This window comes from Papilio machaon, chromosome 15 (assembly GCF_912999745.1).
Source record: "Papilio machaon chromosome 15, ilPapMach1.1, whole genome shotgun sequence".
In the NCBI taxonomy this organism is placed as follows: domain Eukaryota; kingdom Metazoa; phylum Arthropoda; class Insecta; order Lepidoptera; family Papilionidae; genus Papilio; species Papilio machaon.
The window spans coordinates 2653084-2672538 of NC_060000.1; the positions used below are offsets into that span (position 1 = coordinate 2653084).

The 19455-nt window shown below is 31.8% G+C and overlaps 3 protein-coding genes across 4 annotated transcripts; 1 reads left to right on the forward strand and 2 right to left on the reverse strand.

Annotated features, from left to right (window-relative positions):
* The first annotated feature begins 476 nt into the window (after positions 1 to 476).
* LOC106721046 (centrosomal protein of 162 kDa) lies at positions 477 to 9774 on the forward strand. Its single transcript, XM_014515909.2, has 5 exons — positions 477 to 889; positions 7578 to 8130; positions 8346 to 8861; positions 8993 to 9207; positions 9525 to 9774. Exons 1-5 carry the CDS (start codon positions 506 to 508, stop codon positions 9735 to 9737), a joined length of 1881 nt encoding a protein of 626 aa, XP_014371395.2. The 5' UTR covers positions 477 to 505; the 3' UTR covers positions 9738 to 9774.
* Positions 1072 to 6858, reverse strand: LOC106721047 (carboxypeptidase B-like). Its single transcript, XM_045681155.1, has 9 exons — positions 6699 to 6858; positions 4113 to 4388; positions 3838 to 4029; positions 3190 to 3323; positions 2922 to 3082; positions 2703 to 2837; positions 2474 to 2570; positions 1757 to 1903; positions 1072 to 1371 (listed from the first exon to the last, which is right to left on the reverse strand). The coding sequence occupies exons 1-9, from the start codon at positions 6787 to 6789 to the stop codon at positions 1132 to 1134; spliced, it is 1473 nt and encodes a 490-aa protein (XP_045537111.1). The 5' UTR covers positions 6790 to 6858; the 3' UTR covers positions 1072 to 1131.
* A 2502-nt stretch (positions 9775 to 12276) lies between the features above and the next one.
* On the reverse strand, positions 12277 to 18399 carry LOC106720914 (pre-mRNA-splicing regulator female-lethal(2)D). 2 transcript variants are annotated; one of them, XM_045681215.1, is made up of 5 exons: positions 18250 to 18399; positions 17907 to 18124; positions 14202 to 14326; positions 13426 to 13753; positions 12279 to 13108 (listed from the first exon to the last, which is right to left on the reverse strand). In XM_045681215.1, the coding sequence occupies exons 2-5, from the start codon at positions 18088 to 18090 to the stop codon at positions 12849 to 12851; spliced, it is 897 nt and encodes a 298-aa protein (XP_045537171.1). In that variant the 5' UTR covers positions 18091 to 18124; positions 18250 to 18399; the 3' UTR covers positions 12279 to 12848. The 2 variants fall into 2 exon arrangements, with proteins under 2 accessions (XP_045537173.1, XP_045537171.1); XM_045681217.1 differs by lacking the exon at positions 18250 to 18399 and having other exon boundaries at positions 12277 to 13108; positions 17907 to 18107.
* Positions 18400 to 19455: the final 1056 nt, after the last annotated feature.

Below are 19455 nucleotides of genomic sequence, written 5' to 3' on the forward strand. Positions count from 1 at the left end.
CTGCGAGTACCTTACCTCGAAAACGCCAGTGCTCACAGTAGAATATGGCGGCGATTTATGACGTCATATATTTCCCTAGGGTACTGCGGTAGTATACTGGCAGTCCATAACGGAACGAATTTTTCTACAGTGATAGCACTGTGCAGTGCTCGCAGTGTATATCGGAACATACCCTATATTTTAGATTTTGACCATTTCGATTTTCATTGCTTTTGATTGATTAATTTTTCAGCTTATAATTTGTTTTCCTTTTTTGAAGTTTTCAAATTTAAATAAAGGCAGCTAGGCAAAATATCAATCTCTAAAGAACCTTCTGCTACTTTAATAGATTTTAGATTTTTTAGCCTGTCATGTAATGTTGCCAGAACAAAAGAAGCAAATAAATGAAGAAAATCAAACAATGCCGTTGCTAAGCAACTGCGAGTTTGATTGAAATTGTTGAATTTCTTTTCGAATCTTATGTTTTGATGTCTTTCTCGTAGTTTTACTTGTGTTATTAGTGAAAATGGCCAATAATTCCTTAGCCAGTAATGAACCTACCAGTGAAGATATACTTAATGAAGAATTTTTACTTATTGAAAAATCTTGTGAATCTAAAGATAGTGACGATGAAATAAGAAATATACTCAACGAATTAAAAAGACTGTCTACTATTAAGAATAAAGATACTGAAATCGGAGAGGATGTTGAGGACGTTGATATGATTTTAAAAAGAGCGGAAGATATTGCACATGAAACCAAGAATTTGTTAAACAGTAGTCCAGTTATAGGTATACCCAATGGTGTTTCGTCTAGTGCGATGGATAAAGTACCTAAAATAAAAGTTACGAAGCATCTTACCAACGAAAACAACATTGAAACTGATCATAAAATCTCTGGACAACAGAAGGTATGTACAATTTTCTTGTTGTGAGATATATCTAGTGAAATATTTAGCATTTTATCTAGTATTGTTTGCTAATAATATTTTAAATAAAATTCCAACGTACAAGGTTCACCAATAAAATAAGTCAAAGAGTTCAATCTATTTAATACACTTATATTTAAAAAAATAGAGTACATACTAAAATGTTTTTTTAAATTAATAAATAGCTTTTACAAACTAATAAATGCTGCTTATTCTAAAGTAAATTATAGTTTAGCTACTTGGGCAGCTAACACTCGCAGTCCATTTAATGATTCTCTTGCAACTGGTTCAATAAATGATGTGGGTAGAATAAAACCATAGCGACCGGTGTCACTTAGTTCTATTGTGAAAGAGTATTTGATCCCTTGACCCTTTGCCCAATCATCAGAACCACCAGAAGCTGGGTATAGAAGACCACTTGAAGAGCCCACTTGATATGATGAACCACGGGTTTGTCTTATTGCCTGAAATAATTTCATTAATTTTAATTCATACCTTTTAAAAACAGTAGTAAGTTAATTTGTTGTTTGAAATTTTTATTTACTCATATAAAGTTAAAGCAAGTCTCAGTATATCATACTAATATTATAAATGCATATGTTTAGATGTATGTGTGAATGGATGGATGGATGTTAGTTTGAAGGTATCTCTGAAACTGTTGAACGGATCTTGATGAAATTTGGTAGGAAGAACACATAGGCACATAACACAGGAATCAAGTTTTTTAAATGCCGCGCGGACGTTGCTGCGGGCGACAGCTATTCTAACATAAATATAGATTGCAAGGGGTAGGTAGTTTATTTTACTATGTAGGTGTATGTGGAGAGTAGGTTTTTATGGGCGACTTACGGATGCCATCCTGTTGCCAACTTCATCCAATTCCTTGTAATCTGGAGGCACTGCATTGTCATATCCCCAAGGATACAGCAAGTACTGGCCATAGCTATGATACGTTATGTACGCCGTGAAGTTCGCCGAACTGCTCTTGATGAAATCCTGTATCAGTAAAATATACAAAATTTTGTTGTATGTTCTAAATTTTTATGCTATCTTTCCGTCAAATTTAATTTAGAATATTCATTCAAATTTCAAACTAACGAGACAATTGTGACGCGAGAATTTACTTCATTATCGAGAGGGAACATGTCTCCCGTCTTTCGTGTCAATTCTAATTTCACGTTCATGCTCAAGTGTACAGCCGGAAATTCAATCGGTTTAATGTATCAAACATGAATAAGTATCAATTCAGTTGGGGATGTTAAAAAATTATAGATGAATGTTGTATTCAATGTCCGCTTATACGCTTGAATATTTTCTCCGTAACACATGAGATAAATTAACAAGTTACACATGATGTAACATAGATAAAAATACTTAAAATAATGGTGTTAAGTGAAATGGACACTACGTAATGGCCAAAGTTAATCCTTTTTTAAGTATCGTCCAAGTATTTGCCGATAACACTAACGAGTAGACAACTTAAATAGCACAATATCTATAGTTACACTGCCAGCTCGTTTACCACATTTTCTCACTAAACACCTATGTTTAGTATGGGTTACTTACCGATAGAGCTTTCGACTCCGGTTCAGAGAAAGCGCTACTGCCGCGATAGATTTCACTGCACGGGTTGCCAGATGAACCTTTGCCTCCCCATCGATACCTGTACATTTAAAACACTGGTTTTAGGAACTGTAAATTATAATAAAGGTAGAAAATGCTGTACTAAACACGACTATTTAGACAGTCACTATGTCAGAAGCTTGTTCATTTTATATACAAAAGCGATACGCACCCGAAATTTCTGTTCAAATCAGTTCCTATACAAGTACGTCCAGTAGTCCTACTTGGCTTTTTATTCTTTCTCCACAGACGGTCAGATTCATGAGTATGTTCATAACCATCAGGATTCACAACGGGCAAGAAGTACCTAAAAATATCAAGATTTAAAAGTGGTACATTATTATACATTATTAGTTTTGGTTTAAAATTCAGATTATCAATTTGGTTTTACCAATCAATATTTTTGATATCATCAGTCTCTACGTCGAAGTTTTCTGCGAACTGATTAATGAAATACGTGACAGTTGCGGGACTGATCCATTCCCGGGCGTGAATCCCTCCGTCAATGAATATGGCCTTATTAGTTGGTTTACCGTCCGATATCCGCAAAACCTACAAATATAATGTACATTAGATGATTAACATTATCTGCCCATCAAAACTGATTACAATAACTGGTATATTTATTATAAATTTTCTGTAAAATATAAAAAACAAACCTTCAAATCTCGCCCTTCATAAGATTTACCAATACTATTGACGCTGACAATTTTCGGATATGTTTTAGCCAAGTAATCCATGAAGCCGTGAATGTCTTCCACTCGGTGATATTGCTTCCATGTCATACGATGACCTAAGAATACAACCAAATATGACTTAGTGGTATGTTAATGACTTCTATGGTAGTTAGAGTCTTAACTTACAAAAAGACAACATACATATTTTAATCTTAAAAGAAAGGGCTTTGAATTCCACAAAAATTAGGACGACAAGAAAATTGCAGTAAACAGCTGTGCTTATAGTTAGTTACGATGAAATGAAATAGACGCATGCGACAATTTTATTTCCGTCCAAAACAAAAGAAGACATAATTAATATAGAAATTATCAAACATTCGTTAGCCCACACGAAGATATTTTCTTTATTTTATGACAAACCCCAATTCGCATACGGCCAATACTCCATTGGAAGATCTATAAAATTGTAACCCAAGTAGGCACCTACCAAACTCGGACGACGATATTTTGCCCTGTAACGCCAAAAATTGTAAGCTCTTGCTGCAACAAAATCATTCGATTCTAGCTAACCTTTTTACGCACGTATGTACTTAATTACATATCTACTATGAATTTAAATCTTTCACAAACCTCTACGGTCTTGAAGTTCTATTTCATTTGGATCAAGCGGTGGGTTCTCCTCGTTGATTCTCTTTTGCAAGTCCTCGATCACCACTTCAATCGGAATTCTCTCCCGTTTAAAAACCCTCGTAACATTATTAACTGCATTTGACTTTACTAGTATATCAATGGAGGATTGATTCCCACCCCACGTAGAAATCACTGTTAAAGAAAAGATTGTCAAGTTAGTTACACACTGTGTCATTTGAATTTATTCTCCATGATTATACGATGATAGGACTTACAATTTCGTCTTCTCAATCGATATATAACGCCCCTAACATTATTATTCTGTGTTGAAACTTTCCAAACTTGTGCGCCTGTGTAGTCTACCTTACTTTCAGGTCCTGTACTTCTTAGAACATGCAATGAAGCATCATTAACAGTTTCTTCAGGTCCTTCGACTTCATCTAAATGCTCAGCGATAGGAATCGATGGTTCCTTCTCTGATAAAATGAGTACTGTTGTCGTTTCAGGGTCATCATCAAATGGTTGTTTTACAGAGTTATTTGCAGGCCATTCTGTAAAGGAAATTTTCGAGCTCTAGCCACAGTGTTTATGCACAAAAATTATACACGATATTAGTTGTGACCTTCAGCACAATTCATTGTTTCAGTATTAACATAAGCATTGTTTTTTGCATACTCTTTGTAGGTTTTTACATGGGTCCGTGCACAACGATTTTAATGATTTAAAATCCATTGATAACGTTCCTAACTATTATACGATGGAAGGCATCAGGAAATGCTTGTCTGAAATTAAATTGTTATTATGTTTGAAATAATACCAGCAAAACCGCGACTACAGTTATATCTAAAAAATATTTTTGTGTCAAACATAACGGAAAATGACTCTCAGTACGGTAATTTAAAATTTATCGCCTTGCTACTGACACCAATCTTACTAATACTATAAATAAGAATGTTTGAATGGATGGATGGATGTAGAGAGTATCTCTAGAATAGCTGCATCGATAAAATTTATCATGGTATAGAACATAGCCTGAAAGATTACATAGACTACTAATTAAGTTTGTTTTTTAATTCCGCGCGGTCAGAGTCGCAGGCAACAATTAGTATTTTATAAATTAGTGAAGTTAGTATAAAATGTATGTTTTCCATTGATTTATTGCTGGGTCGTTCAGGTTTGTTTTATTTATTGCGAGGACATGTATCGCATTTAATGTTGAAAATGCTTTTAGTATGCATTTGCCGTTCCTTGCGTGTCACGTTTAATGACTTTCTCCGGTCCATGCTTGTTTTCCATCGGCGCTTGACCTGATCTCCGCTTGCCTAACGGTATAACATCGCTACCATATATTTTTTAAATAAAAAAAACAATATTCACAGTTTTTATGAAAATTCTGTATTGTTTTGCTACTACTCGTCTTGGGTTTCCTCTTCCGAAGCACAACAAATCTAGAGAATTAGAGTTAAGTGAAAATGGGTAAAAACGAAGAAAGTTCGTGTAAGCTTTTATGAAATTAATATTCAAATGATCGAATTAGACAATATTTAAATAGAGAGTAGAGACAAATTTTAGATTAAAGCTATTTAGGTATTAACTATTTACTATTAATTTCTAAGCATAGGTTGGGTACAATGTTTTTGGTATAATTTAAAGTTGGCATACACGGTCGTTCGCTGTACGGAATTGATAATGATATACATACATATATTCCGTATGTAACTTTATTTATTGTTGCGTTGGAGCACATGCATGGAATAAACATTGAAATAGAAAGTAAAAGAAAACAAACTTTTCTTTAATGGAATGTAAAAAAAGTTAAAATAATTTACCGTTTTTTTAATTTTTTCTATATAACTTTTAGTTAAGATTCTGTACCATTATGAAATAGTATTTTCCTTAAGGTACATTTTAACCGTTTTATCAATGTGATTAATAAAAAAAATAATCACGATTCCATATGTACAAGGAAAATTAGAAAAATAAATTGAAATGTATAAAAATTGTGATATATCGGTATTAAAAAAATTACCATGAAATATTAGTTACTAGGATTTCCTTTTGGAACAAATTGTTACTTTTTTATAGGTTTTTTATTTAGTTTAAAGTACATAGTGATTGATCAAAATTCATTACTCATGGCTTGTGTTTGTTGCGATTATTTTATTTTTAAACAAGTTAAAAAAAATAATTACTAGAACCACTGTTTATCGATAATATACATCCGCATTTGGAAAAAAAATCCGCTATTATGTATTATTAGTTATATTTCGTTGGCTAATATTTTTCTCCTCTCCTTTAAGTTTTTACTGATGCGCACAAAAAATCATGATCTCAGAATCGTATGCATTGTACATGACTTCAAAATCATGCACCGCATCACTTCGCAACGACGCCCTTATTGAGTTACTAGCTGTTGCTCGCGATTTGTTCAGCATGGAATTAAAAAAATTACTCCCGCTTATGTCAGCTACCTTAAAGCAAAATTCCCGACAAAATCAGTACAGCCGTTTCGAAGTTATCCCCGAACAGACGCGGTCTTGCTGACGGTCAAAAAAAATTATTATTGGTTTATACGTAATGAGTAACGAAAATTTATAGTGTACGAAATATGATTTTTATATTACATACTCCAATTTTATTAACTGTGAACATATTATATACAGTGTACCACTAGTAAATTGTTAAGCATTGCTACGGTCTGAGAAAATTAAATTGTAGATTCGCACTGCCATTTACCGAGAACTAGAACTATCCCATAGTTGAAGTTATGTTTTTACGCTTATACTAAATGAAATACATATGCATTAAATATTAATTAATACTTAAAGCTAAATAATTATTCGAGTGCAAGGAGAGCGTACCTTTTCCGGGCGGCAGTTCATTTATGAGTGCTGAGCAGGTAACAACAGTGGTCACCAGCAACAGCACGACCGTCCGCGACCACGTCTCCATGGCTACTGATGTCGGAGCTGCGGTCAACACGACGCAGGTCGCATTGATGCGCTTGCGCAGCCAGTGCTCAACTTATAAGCTCTATTCCAATGATAACGCATCGATGTATTGCGAGATGACTCATATTTTTTTTAGTAAGGGATTTGTTTAATGCAATTTTGTGTGTTAACAGATTAAAAAAATTATTACACTAAATTTCTGTATTTCTAATACATCTTCTGTCTATAAATCGAATTCCGGATTTTGTGTTTCTAAAGGTTCTCCAAAAGACTGACTTGATTTGTTTTCCTTGCATAAGTTAAAAGAAAATATATTTTTAAAGCAGCAAAAGTACAAAAATTCTAACATTCCTATAATCGGCAATAGGAATGTAAAGCCAGTGCAACTCTAATAACACGTCATCGAGTTTTTTGTATTTGTTTTGGAACCAGAATGACAACCTTCTTCTTGACGTAGAGGCGCCATGACCGGTCATTGCCTCTCAGTTGCAGTTATATCATAATACGATAAAAGTAAATGTTTCTAAAAGAATTTTACAATTAACTAAATTGGTTAAACTTTATCGTCATTTAACTTTGAAGATGTTTTCTAGTACATATGTAATTCTATTGTTTAGAATATAAATTTTTATTTTTATTTACACGTCAAGTCAATGGCCTAAGTAAATGAAATGCTAATGAAATTTTTGCCATTTATGAATGTAGCGTTAAATTTAGTTTGTTTTGTTTACGATCACTGAGTTAGTTGTATAATTTATTTCCACTAATGATTTCTTTGATTAATTTAAGGTAAATGAAAATATTAAAGTGAATAGTAAGGAAAACATTGAAAATCGCCGTAAACCAAAAACGAGACCTTTTTCAGCTGGATTTATCGATTGTAAGAAAAAGGAAGTTGGTAAAGTGAAGACAGCAAATAATTCCCCAAAACGTTCGTTGTGCAGACATGAAAATTTACTAGAAGAATTAAAAGATACAAATGAACGAGTGAAATCTTTAGAATTATTAAATGTAAAACTTACAGAAGACAATAAACTGTTCAGAAAAAAATTAGATCAAATTAATAACGAAAAACATATCGCAGAATTGAAATTAAATGAATGTGAAAAATTTATTAACAAGCTATCCAAAGACTATGAAAATAAAAATTCCGAATTAAAATCAATAAGAAATTGTGAGTCTCATATTAGAGCTGAACTGAATAAGGAAAGAAATGAAAGAAAAAGTTTAACTACACAACACGAGAAAGATATTATAGTTATAAATGATCTACAACGACAAGTCAAGGAAATGGAAATGATTTTACGGCGAAAACATCCTGACTCTGTGTCTGCTTTGATCGGTGAGTTAAATTCTCTATTAGTCTATTCTCTGCACATATCTGCGGAAACAAAGATATGTGTGAAGTCCACCAACCAGCATTGGGCTAGCGTGGTTGACTATGGCCTAGTCGTGGCTTACATGGCTTCGAGCCCCTCGGTTGGGACACATGTTAGCTAATGATGATGAAGCTTTTAAACGGTATAAAAGGCGTTTTAATAATTATTGCTCTTTCAGTGGCATCAAAATCATCGACAGTTGAAGATAACAAAAAGAAATTACTAGAAGAACGAATTGCACGTTTGGAGCAGGAATTAAAAGACAAAGAAAATCACTTTCAAAGTATACTTGTTACATTACAAGAGAAGTTTAGTGATATGAAGCACAAATATGAGAGCCATATTATTGATGTTGAAAGACAATTAATGGAAGATCGTAAGGTTAATACAGATCTTAAAAATAAAGTCAATAAAACTAATCTAAAGGATACTTCTATCCAAACTGTGGCTGTAAGCCGACATACAGTGGGCACTCAGACTTTTTCAAAACCAGATAGAGCTTCTTCTGCAGTTAGTCGAATATCGCAAAACTCCACTTTATTCTTGAACAAATTAAAAGAAGATAGTTATCTCGTGGCCACAATAAAAGGTTTGCAAGCTGAGTTGACTGTGAAGCAACGCACAATATCCAAAATTAACAGAGAAACAGAAGAATTGAAAAAGAATTTACGTAACTTGCAGAAGGAGAAAGAAGGTTTGTTAAAATTCAATTAATGAATGTACCATTTAACACACTATTGCAGACATTTAAAAAAATCATACTTTAATATACGCAATGTAATATTGTTTTTTTTTTATAATCTAATTATACAATTCTTTTTTCAGTGTTAGCGAATTTACATCCACAAAAGAGAACACCCTGTAAACAAACTAAATCCGTTGAGAATATTCTAGCTAAAGTCACCAATGAATTTGAAGCGGAACTTTCTGAGGCTAGAAAACAGAAGGAAGTTCTTGCACAAGAAAAGTCAAACTTGCTCGATTCTCTCAAACGAAGTAACGAAGAGTTTATATTGTTGAAAAAGAAGCGTATACAAGACGTAAGTATTGATACAATATTGTAACATTACAGTACATTTTAGAATGTTGAAGAATGACTCCAATTGGTCGAAGTAATTTTGCAAAATAAAGTTTATTTTTTTTGTAAAAAAATTGTGTTTTCGAGTATATTTGCAGTCATAATAGTGATAGTTTAATGTAATGTACCGCTGAGATTATTTATGTACATCTAAGTGTATAAGGACGTTGTTATAAATTTATTCCTATTTCTCTAGTACTCCCTAACTTAAGGTAGGTTCGAGCCCTTAGGTAGAGATATATATGACGAAGACTACAAGGAATTAATTTTACCTTGCAGCTTCACACTTTACAATTGGCACACGAAAAGGAACTAATGCAGATGAATATGCAGTTATATCCTTTGCAAGAAGAGATTAAGTTATTGAACCAGACGGTTGAAATTCTACAAGAACGCGTCAGGGCCGCGGATGATAAGTTACGATGTAACGGTAAGAGAGATATAGACGTTAGGGCTGGTGGCGATAATTCTATTTCTAATAATAGACGTTGAATTTAATATTTAGAATATCAAAATGCATTTCTAGGATAAGTAGTGGAACACAAACTTTTTTCTTTTTACAACGATAAAAAGAGTTTTTTTTTTTCTGTTACAAAATATTTTTTATTTCATGTTTTCTTATTACGAAACGATGTTTCAGTGTGATTTTAACTTAGCATATTATGTGATTATTGCTGAAATCTTTTTCATAATAAATACGTTTGAATGTAGTTTAAAAATTATAGTATAAAGTATACTATTGTGGCTTATTGGGACCATTGAAGATGTCTGAGTATTATACAAGTAATGAAGTGTCCTTTCTTCTTTAGACTATTGTTAACGTCGCACAAAATTGTAGGCTTAAAAATGTGCTTTAAAATGTTAGTTCTTACGGAAAACATTTGTACAAAAATATGTTGCTTTCTCTATTTTTTCAGAGAGAATGATAGAGATGACAAATAGTTTTTGTACAAGTCTTCAGTGAAAAATAAAGGTAATATTTTAACTGCCTAGTGACATTTACCTCTAGTCAATATTTTCATGAGATTTTTACTCTATAAAATAAGTTATTGTTGCGGTGCCTTAAACGTGTTAAATAAATATAAATATTAAATAACAATAGCCTTTTATTTAAATTAATTTGTTTTAACATTTTATAAGAACTTTTCAACAACATAATCCATATTAATTAACATCGACAATCTAATTCTTCAATAAAAAATTCTTTATTTAAAAAAAAATCGTATATTGCCTCGTATTTGGCCTTTTTATGTCACGCGCAAAGTTCGACAACCTTTCGTAAAACGGTGCAAACATTTCTTCCCTCATTTATTTACATTCTAATTTAAAACCAATTGATTTTTTATTTTATTCGTTGCCATTACGTAATATTTTAAAATTTTCTAATAATAATAATAATCATAACAAATGTAAAAGATAAATTAAAAACATTTACGCATCAACTATGCGTTGTTCCATGTTTTAATGTTTTAATTTTTCAACCTGGTTTTATATTTAAGTGGTGACATTTATAAACAAACAACTTCACCATACTATTGAGAGGAAATTTCCATTCATTAGTTATCTCTAGAAAATGTTAGTCGATAACTTAAGGTTAATAGGTTTCTCGCCCGGCCTAATTTCACTGGGCTTACGGTGCTAGCTTTTTAAACAAGTTACGGTAAAAGCTTGTTAAACGAGTCGCGTATTTACATAGAAATTTAAATTTATAACAAAATTATCAATTTTACTACGCCTAATCATTAACGAATATGCTCAAGAAGTACTACAGATAAGAGCTTTTAAACTGAAATGCAATGCAAGATTGTAGTTTAGTGCCTAAGATTGGCTTAATATTCCTAATTTTAGTTTTCGAATATGTACAGTCAAACCTAGATACATTCAATAAGCAAGAAACTCGGGCTAGAGAAGAACCTGTATAAGGGAGAAAAATATCGCGTTCCCTTGGACTCTCGCTAGTCCAGGTTATACTGTATCTGTAGGCGTGGCAGTATCCTCGACGAGGTGAGCACATCCAAATTATTCCTTTCGCGAATCCTGCTTCTCGGTACATTATTTTAAAACTTAAAAAAATGCGTGTCATTTTGAACTGTCTGCTTTAAAACAAGGAAAAAATTATTTAATATCGCGGTAACCGGTTGTCTGACTCATTCTATTAAAATCTGTGAAAGTCATCCTAATACATTGTACATGTTGATTTCTTTTAGTCTGTTTGGTACATTAGTGATTCTTTTCTTGTTAGTAATAAACCTGAATTTAGATCCTACATTGGTAAATCACAGGCCTGATCCTGCTAGAAAGAATAAGACTAAGATTTTCCTTAATTTAGAAAAGGTGCTGTTGCTTTTTTTTTATAAGAGAAGGGGACAAACGAGCAGCGGGAACACCAAGGTGTTCATCGACGCCCATGGACATCTGCAATACCAGAGGAATCGCAAATGCGTTGCCGGCCTTTGAGATGGTGATACGCTCGCTTCTTGAAGGACCCTAAGTCGTACTGGTTGGTTGCTGTCCGTGGAAAGCTTTTTTACGTGTATTTTTAAACTAGGTAACGAGGTTTCCTCCATAGGAAATTTCAATAATATCTGCCAAATAGGTCATGGTATTAATGCTTTATCTTGGTAAGCTTTGATACAGAACTAAAATTGGATTGAATTTGATCGAACCGTCAATAAAATCGTTGGACCGTATAAAGTTAAGCCCGTTACATTTTTTGTAAGGTATCATTACTATTTGGTTTAACAACGGTTGTGCGCTATCAAAGATTATATAAATAATTTGACATCTCTGTAATTAGGGATCTTTTACCTTGAGGTTTTAATGTTTTCTTGGGGCTAAGTAATATTTGACATTATTTCTCTCAGACCTCATTTCTCTTTATGGTAATTCTCATAGAAATAATAAACTTTAATCTGTTGTCAGGTATATGTTTATTAACATAGTTATATATACAGTTTTATAGTAATTTCAAAATAGAAACATTTTCAATAGACAATAAACAAAATTAAAAAGAAAAAAATTGTGGCATGAAATAATATTAGATGTGATGAAACACGGCTAAATCCTGGCATCAAATCACAATTAAGGCATGTAAAAAAAAATTATACAGCAATTCATATACATTTATTCCGTTTTGTTGCTCATATACTATATTCTTTTTATATATATTTATCACAAGTAATGCATTTAACATAAATAAATTATATGTCATCTCAGTGTCTTGCTTAGTTATTCAAGTATATAAAAAACAATGTCAAAAACACTATCTGATCACATGGTCCACTGTTGTGCTTTAAACGCAAACTATACTTTTCCATTACGTCTGTCTCGTAATCACATCAGACACCATCTAACACGACACATACATGTCTAATTAATTTTGTCTTCCAATTAAAGTACGTAAGTTTTTTTTTTAATACACTTCATTATATCGAAGTATTCACAAATATGTGTGACCGGACACTAAAGTGTATCACTCACATATAATCATTAATAAATTTATCCATGCAACAAATCCGTAATTATGCTTAACAAGATATTATTTCACAATTTCCACTAGTTCATATTGAGACGACGTGTTCTGTAGAACACTGGGGTCCTGGGCTAGTCCGCATCCCCATTTGTCACTGTTAACGGTTCCTCTTCCTCGTTGTAGTCTAAAGATAACACTGAGGCCCGTCTCCTCTTGCCGACGGGCGTGTCGCTGCACTCACTGCCCGAGTAAGTCCGTTTGTCCGGAGGAGATGAGGGCCTGTTGCCGTTCACTGTGGTGTGCGTCGCGCGCAGTTCACGTTGCAGGAACAACACTGTACTCTGCATACCTTCCACATCTTCGTCTAACTCTTGTAGGAACTCATCTAACTCTGAAATGAGATAAGTATATTAACAAATTAATTTATTTGTAATTAATTTTTATGAAAGAAAATATGTTCGGAAATTGATGATTTGATTTTTTCAAACAAAAATTAGTGGCAGCAAAACAAAAACCAAAAATCATGCTAGGAATTTAACTACATTTTAATACAGAATTCATATAAAGCTTTTCAAAAATATAAGTCTAACAGCAAAAAACTCCAGAAAACATACTCTGATTTTGAATGCAGTCTATTATAATCTCAATGTGTTCTTTTAGAGGAATTCACGAAATAAATCCACTTAAATATGCTATTATAGAATATACCTGATTGTGACTTCTTTACTTCCTCACTAAAACTTTTCTGTAACGCAAGATCACCTTCAAGCTTAGCTATCCTGCCACTGGACGTCATTCTGCCTAGGTCTTCATTTTCCTGATGCAACAGTCTACATTTAGCCATCAGTTTCTTCCCTGTATTCGAGTCTGGGGTGAACTTCCACGCAGATAGTTCGTTCTGAGTCTCCTCTAATCTTGCCTTTGTTGATGTCAGCTCTTGTTTTAATCTTAAAATTAACACATTTACAGCCGGGTCTAGAAGTGTAGGCCGTCCTTGGAGACTCGCGTGTGATGATTTTAATTCATTTATCTGACTCTGGAAATATATAATTTACATTTTTTATTATCAACTTTGAGATTCAATAATTTTCTTAAGCAATATGACTAGATGTATTTTATTTGTATTGTTGTAAAGTGCTATGGCATAATCTTGTTTCATACAACTTTGGAATCTTAATGCTTATCCAAACATGACCAAGTTCTACTACTTATTCAATTTTTTTAAAAACACCTTCATAATTCATTACGTATTGGTTGCCAAGATATAGTATGTAAGAAATAGAATAACTTACTACTTATAATCTTACTAATATTATAAATGCGAATGCTTGGATGATATCTCCGGAACGGCTAAAATTGATTTTAATGAAATTCAGCATAGTATGGAAGAACACATAGGCTACTTATTACACGTTAATTCCGCGCGGACAGCGTCGCCGGCGACAGCTAGTAATAGATAATATGAAAATATAGTATTAACTTACTACATAATCCTGAATTTCTTGTTCCTTAGCAGCTAATCGTCTAACAAGTACCTTCTCTCTGTGTTGTGATTCTGCATATTGTTGTTTATTCCTATCTTCTATCTCTTTCGCTTTTTCCAAACTTCCTGCACAAATAAATACACTGCATTAAAATAATAAAAAATTAATATTTAATTGTTTTTTATAAATCCCTGATTAAGTTATCTTTTGAATATCAATTTAACTGAGATTTTAATAACAATATTTTTTTTACAAAGTTTTTGATAACAGCCTGTAGATGTTTTTTCTATTTGTTTCATGTTATATGTACTTGTCAAAAGTTTCTTATAAACTCTAACATACATATTTACTTCTGGAATTTACATAATATTGTTTTTTATCATACATTTTTTTTTTTACCATAATCGACAACACCTTAACTAAATACATTTTCTTAAAAAGTACAATAAAAAAAATTATAATCATATTTAACACTAATAATTTACTGGTCTTTTTATTAAGTTTTTATACAATTACAGGAAGAAGTCTGTCATTTTTTACAAATTAAAAATATATTATTTAACTTATTAATTATATTTTATAAAAAATATTCAAAATAAAAAAATGGAAATGCTTCTTAGATTATGTTTTATAAGTTTATGATGTTGCAAGTATGTATTACTTCATTATAAATATTTCAAAAATTGTCTAGCTTAAGTTTAACAACCTTTAAAGCAAAACATGTTCAGTACCAACTTGCTAAGCAAGTTTACCTTAGTATGTGAAAATCTATGTGGCATTGAACCAATATTGAACAAGTTTAAAAATTTGTCTGCACTTATTCTTACATCCAAAATTTATGTAACTTAATACAAATCTCTTTCTAAATATTGTTCTGTTTGGGTTAAACTCTTTATACACAACAGGTTTTTAAAGAGTGCTAAAGTCGAAATTGAGGTTAATAGCATTTTTACATAAAATTTTACTTAGTTTCATAATTTCACAAATTTCTCACAAAAGGAATTATATTTTCATTTTAAATCCATGACTAGACATAGAAAATAGAGCTTTAGGATAAATAAATACAGTCTATATTTCTTAAATTACTTTGAGCTACCCATCTTTACATTTTAATTACAATTCCCACAACATTCCAATACTTTATTATAATGTTGCGGAATTATGAGTTTATATGAGTATTTGTGTACAAAGTTTATTTCTTGATTGAATTTAAATAAACTTTAATGAATTATTTCATTAAAGATTTGTTAAATTGAACTAATTAAAAGTAGCAATATGTAACTTAACTTTCAATGTTTCATCTCATAGTTTCTAAAATTATTTACCAATTAATTAGTGTAAAATCAATTAGTTGAAAATATATAACTTATTCTAGCACTATTATAATATTTGTATTTGTGGAAAACAAAATTTGTTTAAAGTAAAAAATATTCAAAATTCAAAAAACTAATGTGCTAATTATATTCACAAATAAGTTTTTGAACAAGTTACAGTAATTTTGTTTAGGTAAATATTGTGGAATAGTTTCATATTATGTAAAAACTATTGTTTTGTACCAACACATATTCGTGTTCTTGCTTACCACACAGGCAGACAATATACAGAGAATATTTTCTTATATATTCCTTGCTGTAATATTTTTAAATCTTTGTCAATTAATTTGTCATTCTAAAATTGAAACTATTATTACATTTGTTGTTTGGTTGAACCTGTGCCATGGTTACTATGGTATATCTATGAATAATAGAAAATGCAAACCCCAGAACTCAGAGAAATTAGTTATGTTAAAATAGTTTATTTTGTTACATTAATTTATTAAACATGCTATAACATATTGCAGGCTCAGCATATAATTGGTGTAGTAATATTAATAAAGAGCAATTGAAATATTAGTAATGTTCTCATTCACATTATATATTAGTTTCCACATAATAAATATGTACAAAATCACTTGCTATGAAAGGGACCATCCCCTTTTCTTGGGTTTGCAGCTCTTGTTATGGAATATACTGTTGTTTCTGTTTTTATAAAGAGAAAAAGCAAGACAACTATTTATATGTCATACCAGGGTCACAGTATTGAAACACATATTTTGGAAACAGATATTTGAACCTGTATATAAATGAGAGTCTAAGGTATCAGTATCAGTTCCTCTCTTATGGATCCACCATCTCATATGATCCATCATGACTAAAAAAACTCTTAACTTATATAGGTTTCTTATCGAGATTTGACAGTAATATATAGATGTTTGGACATTGAAAAACCACAGTAACATAGGTGTGAAGAAAAATTTAAAAAGAAAAATATTTTTTCTTTTAAAATTTAAAGTAATTGTATCATCATCAGCACACTATATGTCCCCACTGAGGCACTCAGAGCCTACCTGGAGTAATTGTATAGTTGATTCCAATTGAATATATCCATGAAGATGTAAATATGGAAATATTACTTATATTTATCTATATATCTTATATTTATAAAAGAAAGTTGTGTTAGTTACACCATTTATAACTCAAGAACGGCTGAATCGATTTGACTGAAAATTGGTGGGCAGGTAGCTTAGAACCAGGAATAGGACATAGGATAATTTTTACCCCGTTTTTTTTTTTTTTTTTATTCTGCGCGGACGGAGTCGCGGGAAAAAGCTAGTTTCTTATAAATGACAGATTCTCATTATTTTTTATCAAATATAATTTATGTTCATATCTAACCTAAATACCTAATGTGTACGGTTTAAATGTACAGTCAAGCCAACATTTTTCTCATTAAAAAGCTTTCATATAAATTTATCCAAAAACCAATGATTTATATTTGTCATAGTTTTCTAAACTCAAAAATATTGTCATTTAATGACATTATGACTTAAATTTCTATAATTGTCCATCACCTCCATGTATACATTTTTTCTACATAAGCATTATTTAGCTACAACATAGGTTATAAATAATATACATTTTGTTAGTAGCTGTAATGGATAAAACTAAAGCTTATAAACATATATATATTGATCCATGCAATGTTGCATTAGATATAGTAAAATTATTAGTTTTGAACATGTACTATACATAGGTTTACAAATTTTTTCTATAAATTAAACATAACCCGTAGTGCACATTCAAAAATAATGTCATAAATAAACACAATGATTATTTAAATTAAATAAATGTTGATTTTGTCTTTGCAACATATTCACTCATAACATAAGACCAATTAAAATAATACAATAACAATACATTCTTAGCAAACAAAATTGAACCTTACAATTACAAATAAAGAAAAACATATTTACTTTCTCATGCTGGTAACTAGGAGTGTTATGTGTTTTACTCCAGACCGATGATAAGATTACTCCGAAAGCACTGTTGTCACAGATCCATGTTAACCTGGAGTACACACTTGAGCCCGTGCCGCAAACATACATTGCACTTCCACTGATCACTCCACTTGATAAGCTCTGACACAGCATTACACCTTCTATCGTCAAATTATCACCTAAGTACACCCCGAATCACATATCTTTTTGATAAAACTTACAATTCAACATCACAGTAACAATTCAATCATATTGTAACAGTATCACTAGATATTTTAGTTAAAGTATTGTCGATATAAGTAACTAAAAAAGTTTGCACAGATGAGGTCGCGTGTCGAACAGACGCCGACCACGACGCTACCAAGCCGATGTAACTTTGTCGTAAATACCTTCCAGCTGTTTGTTCAACGTTTCGAGATGGTCTATGTACAAGTCCTGGTTTCTCCACGCGGTGCGAAGTGTCTCAACGCTACTTGAGTCCAATTGATGTGAGGTCAACACCACTCGCGACGGACTCGTGACGCCATCGCTCGCGCTCGCCGTCTCACCATGCCGATCTGTCTCCTCGGACATTGCACTCTTACAATTACGTTAAGATGATTCTCAACTGTAATGAAATGAATGCCATTAATTCCGTACTGATATACAACAAGCATTAGCATTTTTATCCGTTATCAAAATCCTGTAACAATGACGCAAATAAACCTGACACAACCAAAGAAGTATACTCACGAGTGTTACGCGTATATTAATACTATGAATACAACATTAAACAAAATTGTTAAAGTAAATAAAACACTTTCAACTGTAACTTTATCTCGTATTTTATAAAGAAATCAAGCTACTCCTACACTTTCGACGCCATTTCATCACGTAGCACTTGTTAGTGTTGCCAGGTGGTTGCTATTGCCCTCAGATGAAGAATTATATAGATATGACATGCGCGTTCACCCGTAAGGGACAGATAGAGAGTACTATAGACTATACCTATATATAAGTAAGAGGATTGGGGCTACCAGTTATTTGTTTTGTCCCGAAAATGAATAATTACGATATAATTTAATATAGACCAATTTATATATTCCCAATTAAATTGTAATTAATAAACGTAATAAATATAAAAAACAATGCGTAATTTTTGTTTATGTGACTAAGATTACGTAAACAGATTTTTTTAGTAATACTTAGTCAGGTCATAAATTCTGTTACATGTTTAATATAAAATAATTGAAACAAGTTTATTCATTATGTGACCATTTATATACCAAAATGAACTTAACAAAACATAGATTCTTATGACACTAAAGTTTACTCAAAATGACATCCGTGATTTTGAATACAGGCCTTCAATCTGCTCGGCAAGTCGTCTATCACAGCACGAACGAGGTCCATGTCAATATCGGCGGCTGCCTTAATCAAGGATGTCTTGAGTGACTCCAAAAAAAAAGAATTTCCCGATATTCTTTTCCCGCGTACTGCTTCAACAAAGCGCGGCATCTCTTCAGTCTTAGGTCCATTAGACGAGCATTCAAACGATGTCCTATTTTTCTTCGATATGCACGAAGCCCTAAGTCTTCATAAAAAGCTACAAAAAACATACCAATATTATAGTCATATAATTTTAAATTACTCTGTATATCATTACAGTGAACACTACATGTAAAACTACTTAATATTAAACCATTTTGATTGTAATTTCTAAGAAACAAAATTTACATGGGACAAATTAAAAAGCATACTCTTTAAAATCAACGGGATAAGAAAGTATCAAATATTTAAAAACACAGCATATACCAGAATTAAAAACTCCTTTTGAAATCTGTTGAAAATAGTATAAAAAATGTGAATTGTTTCATTTATATACATTATACATACTATAATTTATTTCCCCTAAATTCAGGGTAATTTTTACAACAAGATGGTGGTATTATTTTTACG

Bases quoted from the DNA above. Each gene is read 5' to 3' on its own strand.
- LOC106721046 (XM_014515909.2), top strand. From the start codon at position 506: ATGGCCAATAATTCCTTAGCCAGTAATGAACCTACCAGTGAAGATATA. The intron at 890-7,577 runs GTATGTACAATT...GATTAATTTAAG, and splicing joins AAATCTCTGGACAACAGAAG to GTAAATGAAAATATTAAAGT. The intron at 8,131-8,345 runs GTGAGTTAAATT...TTGCTCTTTCAG, and splicing joins CTCTGTGTCTGCTTTGATCG to TGGCATCAAAATCATCGACA.
- LOC106721047 (XM_045681155.1), bottom strand. From the start codon at position 6,789: ATGGAGACGTGGTCGCGGACGGTCGTGCTGTTGCTGGTGACCACTGTT. The intron at 4,389-6,698 runs GTACGCTCTCCT...TTTCCTTTACAG, and splicing joins TGAACTGCCGCCCGGAAAAG to AATGGCCTGCAAATAACTCT. The intron at 2,838-2,921 runs GTAAAACCAAAT...TGATATTTTTAG, and splicing joins GATATCAAAAATATTGATTG to GTACTTCTTGCCCGTTGTGA.
- LOC106720914 (XM_045681217.1), bottom strand. From the start codon at position 18,090: ATGTCCGAGGAGACAGATCGGCATGGTGAGACGGCGAGCGCGAGCGAT. The intron at 14,327-17,906 runs GTATTTACGACA...TTATTTGTGCAG, and splicing joins GTTGAACAAACAGCTGGAAG to GAAGTTTGGAAAAAGCGAAA. The intron at 13,109-13,425 runs GTATATTCTATA...ATCTCATTTCAG, and splicing joins AGTAAAGAAGTCACAATCAG to AGTTAGATGAGTTCCTACAA.